General features: G+C 39.9%; 1 protein-coding gene across 12 annotated transcripts in view; it reads right to left on the minus strand.

The window, feature by feature from the left end:
- The window catches only part of ADGRL3 (adhesion G protein-coupled receptor L3), a 1,275,722-nt gene that overhangs the window by 127,918 nt on the left and 1,137,725 nt on the right, over nucleotides 1-10,079 (minus strand). For all 12 annotated transcript variants that reach the window (XM_019522289.1, XM_019522280.1, XM_019522284.1 and 9 more), the window contains 2 exons: nucleotides 1,990-2,056; nucleotides 122-213 (listed from right to left, as the gene is read on the minus strand). In XM_019522289.1, the coding sequence (XP_019377834.1) occupies nucleotides 122-213; nucleotides 1,990-2,056 (159 nt within the window). The remainder of the gene's footprint in view (nucleotides 1-121; nucleotides 214-1,989; nucleotides 2,057-10,079) is intronic.

A 10,079-nucleotide genomic window follows, 5' to 3' on the forward strand; every position in this document is an offset into this window, starting at 1 on the left:
AAGCCAATGCAATGCCCCTTGTCATTGTTGTCATAGGGGTTTATTATAACAGATACTGTTCTAAGAGTAGCCAAGGTGAAAACAACAAAAGAAAGAGAAAGAGAGAAAAAAAATCACTTACTTGATATTGTCAAGACAGCCGGATTCGGGTTTCAGTATGGCAGTATGATGAAACATTTTATAGAGAGCAATCCCAAGGAAGATTACATTAAGCTGCAAATAAAAAAAAAAAAAAGGAGGGTGGGGGTTGCGTGATATGGCAGAATCTGAAAGTAGAAAAGTAACTTCATTCTTTGTAACAGATGAGTTGCTCTGGGAAATTAGCTCTCACTACACTACAGCATTATAGAGCCTGAATCGCAGAAGATTGCCTACTACTTCATAAAGGCAAGCCAGCTCATAGAACACAGGAATGGTAATACCACCGAACCACATAAAGCAGTGGCGTCGGGGCTGTTCCAAACACAGAGCTGGTCTCAACATCAGCAGCAGCGTTCCAAATGATGTTGGGGAAAATTAAAACTGGTCACTTTTGACTGCTCTTCTGTGTCTTTGGGGTGTGTGCTAATGGAAAAAAAGAAAATCAGTCTAGGCTTGTTGTTCAGCTGGCCCTGTTAAAGTGAACAAAGCTGCCCTCAATGTGTGTCACTGTGCACTTTTCCCAATTCCTGGTAACATGGCAGATGTGTAGGAAAGTCATTATTGTTAGAGGTGCACGGCAATAATGATTAGAAAAGAACATCTTGGCCTGCTCTGTAAAGGGCAGATTGTGGCTCGATAGCTCTTTTGCTAGTGAGGCTCTCAGTTACTGCAAATGAGGTCCTGAAGACCCAGGCCAAGTGAGAGACAGGCCATGCCTACAAGGTAAACTTATGATGCCTGGCAGTGGCAGTCTCAAATACATCATGCTGCTGGGGATGCACTCCCTCCTAAGCCATGTCAGCATGGTGCCAAAGGTGGGCTAATTAGCACAGTGCTAGGCTACTTGGCCCTGTCACATGGCCGCAACTACTCTGCTTCTGGTTCAGAAAGCAGCCCACCTGAAGGAGCACATCATGATTGAAGGTGCTGCTGCCAGGTACAGTAATTTTATCATGCAGACATTTCCACTGTGGGAAGATGCCTTGTATTTCTTTATTTCTTAATAAGCAGACAAAGATGGCTCTGCAAAGACAAATGTGAAATATGCTTTCTTCAAACCACATGTGCCTCTGTCTTGCACATAATCTGGCTGCTTTTGTGTAGGACAATGCAGTCACTATAGGTTTAACTGGTGGTGCTAACTTCACCCTGCTGCAAAAGGGTGAAGGGCTCTGGAATTACATGAAAACTAGTTACAATAACTGTGCTAAAATGAGTGTGTTGGGCTTGCTGCCTGAGTAGAACTATTTTATATTTAAAACAAAGTATGAGCCATACTGTAGCGATTTCAGTATGAAACAACTCCAGCTGCTTCTGCAGCATGATTCTTTACCTTGTTGCTATGTTATCTGATATGCTGGCCAAATGTGTTAACTGTGAAGTCACATTTATTTTAACTACTACAGTGGGGAGGGAAGGGGGAGAAAGAGGGATTCTTTTCCATGCGTGACTGTTCCTCTTTTCAGATTTCCCTTTGCGCATAAGCAATGCAATGCTTCACTTTGGAATTCAAAGGGATGGGAGACTAGCACACAGTGGTATTAAAATAGAGACCAGAGCTTCTAAATGGGTGGTAACATCAAACAAAGCTTGCCAAGTGACCTTTCTGAGCAAGTGTCCATAGCACCAATTCACTCTGCAGCATGCCTTTTCCCCCTCAATACGATCTGATCAAGTATTTCTGAATGCAATGTTCTAACAAGTGTCTAATTGCTTATGTTAGGTGGGGTCAAAGAAGTGCATGCCTTTCCCAAATTAATCTATGTAAATTAAACATAAAGAGTAAAGAGACAGCGAAAGTTTTATTCCTTGACCTGAGAGACGGAATAGTTAATTTGGAGTTCTTACCATAATTATCAAGGTCGCCGGTCCTATAAAGCTCCAAATGAAGTAGGTGTCAAGTCGGAGCCAACATCTGTAATGAAACACAGGGGACAGAAGGCATTCAAGGACTGCGCCCAGAACATATATCAAGAGTGAGAGAGTGACAGAGAAGAATGTGAGCTGCAAAACATTCCACTGGGAGACAGGAAATATTACATTGCTTGTTCATTTAAATGCTGAATTATGTGCCCAATTTCTGACAGTGCTATTGATTGAGTAAGATAATTACCTCGGAAGGAAGCTGAGGAAAAAAAATGGCATGGGGCCTAGTAGCTAAGGCCTTTTGCGTCTGTCACAGAAAACCTCATAAAAAAGGGAGGGACTCTATGAGCAGCCATTAACTTCCTTAGCTTTAAGCAATTCTTTTCTCTCCAATTATGGTGCAACATAACCTGTCTGTCAACTGTCAAGCAAGGTGACATTTTCCTGTCAAGATGTTCTGAGCAAACTCAGTGCAAAATTGAAATAAATCCCGGTACCAGACGACTGAAGCTTAATCAGATTTGGCAACCTCACCTTCCAGGGTTTTTTTTTTTAAATCTTCGGAACCTGTGGACTGTATTGTTCCTACTAACGTTTTAGGGTTGCAAACGATCTCCAGTATCACATAAAGCTGATTCATGGCCTAAAACTAAATTATTAATCACTTAATTTCAGCCACATTTAATACGCCCAAAATTTTTAAGGCCCCTGGGAAATTACATTTCCATTCCTAGTTCATTTGAGGCGACAGGAAGATAAAATGGAAGTGACTAGTTCCTAGACAGATGAATATAAATCCCAAGGAAGTTACATGTGATGCTGAAAATAATAACATCTTGTCCTGTTTGCAATGTTGCCCATTAAAGTTGTGTTTACATGAGGGCAACTAATAAAGTGTAAAAATACTTTTATCTTAGAAATTAAATTGATTTCCTAATTAAATGAAGTGACTAAGCTTGTACATGTTAATTTATCCTGATGTGACAGAGTGTAGTTCAGCAGTTCTAATGCTGCTGTGCCAGGGGTCTGAGCTGAGTCTTATTCGTTTCAGTGGAAATACACATGAACCAAGGAGTCTGTTAGCAGATCCAGGGAAGGCTTTAACTTCTAGAATTTAAATTCTACCAAATTAAGAATTCTTCTTTCTATACCTGATAACTTTAGGATTCATAAAAATTAATATTTCAAACTGCAAAATTATACAGGGAAAGTATTTTTCCTTATAAAAGTATGCACAAATAGCCATAAAAATACAAACTGATTAAAAATATACCCCACAAGCATAGTGATATTTATAGGAAGACAACACAGATTTTAAAAAAGTCATTACTATGCTAAGAACACCTAAATTGTCACTGAAGGTATCCATCAGAATTTTAATCTAAAAGGTAAACCCAAAAGGCTTTCTTAATGAAGCCCCGTGTTTCTTCTAGATTAACTGAAGTTCAAACTGCTTTAGGTACAGTTGGTGACAGACAAACATGAGTGGTTTTCAACTATTTTTAAATATATTTTTATGGGCATATATGACAGTAGCACTGTGAAACCCAAAAGAGATCTGAGCTCTGTTGTGCTAGGTGCTGTACAGTGCCATAGCAATGAAATTTGGTGCCCGGGGCAAAGTCCGCAGCAACAGCCTGCCCTCACCCTGCACACAGATCCAGGATGCACGTGCCCCCCCATGCTTGCCCAGGAGTGCACACATTAGCAGGAGTTGCCCTTCCTCTGTCCCCGTGCCCCCCCAAATGAGCTGCTTACGGCTACATCCTGTACCCTACCCTGGCTGGGCAGCACCTGTTGGAACCCCTTCACTTTGGCACCTGGGATGGACACACCACTTGCCCCACCCCCCGCCATTGCTATGGCATGGGCATAGCAAAAGAGTGCCTGCCCTGAACACCTTTTAGTCTACACCAATGACACGGAAAAAGAAAATATTGTTATTCACGTTTGATAGATGGAGAAACAAGGCTATAAAAGGCAAAGTGATAGCAGGCACATGGCAGAGCTGGAGACTAAACTTGGGTCTTGCGAATCATTTCCCTTCAGAGAACAGTTTCTCTCAAAGTACATTTGAGAGTACGTGGTGTGGACAAGGAGGTCCGTTATCAAGCAGCAGTTGCTGATGATAAAGGTCTTGGTCAAGTTCGGCCCTTACATACACAGAATCCTCACTGTGTCAAGCAGTGCCTTGCAGAGCTTTAGTGTGTTCTGCTCTAGAGACTGTGAGAACAGGCCCTCCTCCAGCTACATTCAGTTGTGTTTGCAGCTTACAAGGAAAGAGGCCAACTGAACATGTCCTGCTGTGGGATCTTGACTGTTCTGGGCCAGCTGGGGTATGCCAGTGCTCCTCCACAAAAGTCAGAACAGATACATCAATACACCAGCTGCAATATGGACATTTGTTCATTTTCCTTACTACGTTTTCTGTGGTACAAGACACACTAGTGTTAAGACACTAACACCAAAAAAAAAGAAAAAAATTAAAAAGAATTAAAAAAAAAAAAGGATAAAATTGAGGGAATAGATTTTTATCAAAAAATCAATTGATGATTTGTTATACTTTGTTCAGTTATGTTTTGTTACACAGCCTTAGTGTATAAAGTATACCTTATCTTTATATATCTGTGTATATGCGTGCACACACACACACACACACATAAGGTACATCTTAATTTTCTATTTTCAGGGGAAGCATGTCTCATCTCTGTGAAAATATGGTAATTGCACGTTAATTTTAATCAGCTGATAATTATTTGGAGAAAAGGAGAATATGTTGTGATCTGAAATTCACTGAGAAATGGACAGAATGCCCACAGACTGATCACAGATGTGCCATGCCATAACACTATTTTCAGTCAAGTAGAAGACTTTTTATTACCCTTTTAGTATGACAAAGTGTTTAAAACTAATTGAACTTAAAAATATTTAATTTGCAAAAAAAGCTGGCAACAGGCAAAATCAGTCTCTGAAAACCCTGTGGAGCAAGAGGAGCATGGCACATTTAAAGCTAGAAAGCAAATAGTTTCTCTTTGAGCGCTCAGGAGTCTATGAGCTCCTGAAGACTGGGACAGCAACAATCCCTTGGTTTTAGCTTGACAGCCATATGGGCACAGTTGCTCCTGTGTCTGGGCACAAATTCTGCATCACTGGTCTCTGACTTGTGCCCTCTTCCTAAAAGCTAGCATTGCTCCCTTCCCATTTCTGGCAGAAATAGAAATCTTGCATCCTGGCTGCATAATTCAAGGTGTCCATGCCTCACCTGTAACGTTCTGATGTGGTCCCAGAGCTAAATTCTATGCTGGGGTACTTTACCAACAGCCTAGCTGACTTATCATCAACAAAAGGCATGAAGACAGCAGATTTAACCAGTTATTTGGAATCAGAAATGCTTGTAAGCACCACTTTGCAGCATTTCCTTAGCTCTAGTCGTCAGCTCTGCCTCCACATAGTGAAAAGCAGGATGGGCTTTTCAGTGTTATATGATCCGCAAAAGCCTCTCAGTGTGTGGAGTCCTCCTTCTCTGCTAGAAGCTTTGTTTGTTCGTCCTCACCAGTCTGTCCGACTAATCTGTCATTACATTTTAGGGAAGGATACAATGGAGAAAAAAGGAAGAGAAGCTTTACTGAGAACTCAAAGGAAGAACAAAGGAATTGGATTCTTCTGTGAGCAGCCAAGCAGTTCAGATCTTTCAGAGCCTCAACAGGAAATGCTGGGTGCTGAGCTCTTTTGAAAACGTAGCCATCATGCTCCAGAGCACAGTTTGTGGCAAATTCTAGGGTTGTGGACTGCCCAAGGAATAAGCACCTTACTTTTTTTAACTGACTGCATTAGGTCCGTAGACAAAAAATGGTCCCTTCTGTGCAAGGTGCCATACAAATGCAGTGTAAGAGTTGGTTTCTGCTATGAAGGGCTTGCAATCCAGATAGACAAGACAAGAACGAATAATATCAAGGTGAGAAAAGGCTTGTTTTGTATTGCAAACTTGAAAGATGGTGTTGCAATCCCTCATTGTTCCAACAGAAAGGTAGGCAAGCTACTATGAAACTATGTGCCCCACTCTTGAGTGACAAAGAAGGAACTCACGGGTCTGTATCTCATCCATCAGGGGACAAAAAGCCCATTTTTTGGTGGTCACCATGAGGTGGTGTAACTTTGAACCCATTTAAATCAGACCTCATTAAAAATGCAAATTAAGAACAAAACATCAAAACGTGGGCATGCTGCCAGCTCTGTTATAGAGATGTAAATTGCTAATCAGACAAGTACCATATTGAGCTTTTCTTTCCTTAAAAACAAAACCACAAACACAATGAGCTGAATAAATGAGCTCCTTGAAACAAGGAAGCAATCAGAGACTGAACTCTAAAAGTTTCTAATCTCAAGTTGCTGAGCAACTCCTGACCCTTGTACACAGCTGCAGTATGAGCACCAACTTGTTTTACGGCAAGTTTTTCTGCCAGCATCCATTAAACAAATGAGATGCTTTTGTGCCTGGCACAATGCATATCATATTATCTGACACTCCATGGATGCTGTATATACTGTACATTTTGCAAGCAACAACAAAAACTTTCACTTTTTCTTCAAAGAGAAGTACGCATATATTCAGTTTGGTGCTATCAAGGTGCTATGTGGCATTGCTTTTCTTTTCTTTTTAATTTCCTCCCTCCCACAGTGACAAGTAGCTATATTCAACCAAAGCTTTTTTTTCCAAGTAATAAAAGCCACAAAGAGTTAGCTCTATTTTCTGCATGAAGAGAAATCAAATACTAAACTATCCCTGGTGTATATTAAATGTAACCAATAAACAATCATTAGCTGCCATTGGAGCATAAAATTTGCAGAGCCCTAACGTATCATACTCTTTATGGGAGTTGGGTAGTTTGCTTCACAAGGCTACGCAGCCTCCTTGTCTCTGGAAGGCAACAGCCACAGGATCTCTATATACAGTACATGACACTGAAGGATGGAATGATGTTCTGCTTTACTACATCTGAGTGTCCACATTGCTTACTTCTCCACCAGAGAGCAGTGAATGTAAGAAATTAATATAAAATAAGTCCACAGTCACATCCAAGACACATCCTATAGGCAGAAAAAGTATTTTACAATAATATTAAGATATACAAAATGCAGACTGCTGGATGATGGAGTTCATAGCTGTGTATATACACTGGGCATTCATTTTACTTTATGACAGTTGTGTCACTTACCATGTACACCCAGCTTTAGTACATACCAAAGACAAAAATAAATATTTTTGGCATAATTTCGAAAGGAATTTGATCACTGGAGGATGAAGCTATCTATAAATATACTGTATAAAATCTACTGAGCAATTTAATGCACTGTTCCTCTTTTCTGAGATCTATAATAAACTTTGATGGTAAAGGGATGGGGCAGCAGGATGATATGTGGCTTTGGAGTGTGGCTAGACATGTTGCTTAAGTGAGTTACACAGGCAAGGCCAATGAAGAGCCAGTCTAGGCTCTGATTCAGCAAAAACAGACAAACAAAGACAATTTCAGTTCATGCTTAAAATGAAGCCTGTAAGAAGTTCTGCTGAATCCAGAAGGCCCACTCACATGCTCGAGGGTGAATACATGCTTACACATTTTACTGGCTCGAGGCCATCATTCAAACCAAAAGCCAAGACATTTGTATCATATCACCCACCACTCTCTGCTTTGCTTATACTAATTTTAAAAAAAGTTTACATTTTTCCCTGGGTTTTTTTTTTTTGGATCTTCCCAGGACAGGGCACAAAGAGGATGGATTTGGTTAGTAGGTAGGACAGAATAAGTGATGCTGAATCTTCAAACTGCAACCCCTGGGACTTACTTTGCAGCAAACTGTAGGCATGCCCATTTAAGACCCTGCAGATGATTTGTTATGGTCATTAGTTCATGACATTTGCTTTCAATTATTTTTAGGAGCTTGAATTTTCTCACGGTGTTAAAGGAGGCTTGGCCCATAATAAATGTTCCTGACCCAACAAGCCTATTTGTAACCTATTGTAAACATCCCCAAAGCCATTTCTGATTCCCAGGCCATACTGTCCTCATCGGGGTTTCATTTATTTCACTTTTACTACTGAGTCGACAATTGGAGCCAGCCAAAATGTGCAGACATTTTTTGTTAATTTCATGAACTGTCAGATTTCCCACATTCAGGCAAAAAGGCAATAAGGGTTGAATCCTGCTCATCTCAGTCAGATGAGCCATCTCATCTGGCCCCAAATGGGGGAGGGGGGAGAGGGGCTTTTTAGGGGAGTCATCATGAAACTATCTAGTTCAGAGATAGGCAACCCCTGGGCAGATGGCGGGGAAGGGGCCAGGTCTGTGCTGCCACAACATGGTTCCTACACCATCTGCCCCAGCACACCAACATCTTATGAGTTGAGGTTGCAGGTGTTTTTGGCACTCTGCCCAAAAACACTGCCTACCCCTGATCTAGTTGCAGAGAATAAACCAAAGTAATTAGCCTCAAGTCTCTTAATCTGACCAGTCTGAACTGCTCCTAAAAAAAATCAATGTCAGCCCCTGGTGTAATTAAACTTAAGATAGTATCACTATTGAACAGGCACTGCAGGATGTCGATATGAATATCAGATCATGGGTCACTGTAAACAATATGATAAATACAGGAATAAAACAAGGACAAATGACCATTGCTGGTTGAATTGCCTGGATGTGTATTATATTTGTAGTGGATTAAAAAAAAGATATCCCTTTCATTAGATCTCTAAACTGAGGATTGGGAGATGCATGATTACTGTCACAAAGTTCTAGGCAGAAAAAAAATTCTAAATAATGCTAGCAGCTCTACTACAACAAATATGAACAGTAACAGGCATGCAAAAAATATATTCCACAGAATGCCTTACAAATAATGGCCAAACCAAGCAACTTCTCACAATTAAATTATGTATGCCTGGTGTATAGTTCACTACAAATTCTAATCAGTTCTACCCTTCTAATAACATTATACAGAAAAATACATCATCATCCATCAACCAGCTGGAGCACGATCGTTATACAAAACATACTGTATGTTTTTATTTTCCACTGTTAGAACGTGATAAAATTGAGCATTGTGGAATTACAGATTATAAACAAGTACTTTAGGCTTTATAAATATCTGTAAATATTTATTTGGAAAATCTTTTCAACTCATGTATAATAAATAAAGAGAATACGTGATAATGTGTTGAAGGAAAGTGATTTTATTGGTGTGACTATGCATTGGTTGCTTTACTTCCTGGTGACAAAGTTATATTGTTCACCTCAAATGAATCTCTGTAAGTCTTTCTATATGGGCCTCATATATCACAGAAAAAATAAGATAGGTAAAGCTTGTTAGAAAAAAATCATATAATTACATGGAAATGTTTTATTTATCTGTTGAAAATTTGTCTATCAAAATTTTTTTTTACAAATAGAAATATTTCAATGATGAAATCCTGTCTTAGCCAATAAGAGCTGTAGTTTGGATAACTTGTGCTTCACTTTTGGCTGCATGGTTGGATCAGACTATATCCCTCAGATGCATCATAGGAGCCCCTACCATAGTGCATCATGACAGATGTAGTCAAGATGGGGACTCCTGTGTACAGGAAACAATGGGGAAATTAGTCAACAAAACTGTAACTCTCATGAGATCCTGCAGCCACCTATTCAAAACGAAACATTTCAGGTTTTATGCATTCAGTTTACATTTTCTGTTGAAAGCAGATTCTGAACACAAAAATTGTTTCATCAAAAAAACAAAAAAAACTGGTGGAAAATTTTCAATCAACGTTAGCCACAGAAGATTTTAAGAATTGTGACTTTGTCAGGTTTTCAAAACATCCCAACTCTAAGGACAGACTTCTTCAGTATAGGGTCTAACTGTCAAGGCCTTGGAAAGAAATAAAAATGGCAACTAAAATGTTTTTACAAATCATTAGGCCTGTGCAAAGCAGCAAGTATTCACTTTGGATTTGGATTTGGCCAATTCGGAGGGACAGTGATTCAATTCGGAGATTCGGATCACTGTCCAGAATTGATTCAACCGAATCAGATTTGAAG

Source organism: Gavialis gangeticus, unplaced genomic scaffold, assembly GCF_001723915.1.
Source record: "Gavialis gangeticus isolate Ggan-Ray unplaced genomic scaffold, GavGan_comp1, whole genome shotgun sequence".
Classification (NCBI taxonomy): Eukaryota; Metazoa; Chordata; order Crocodylia; family Gavialidae; genus Gavialis; species Gavialis gangeticus.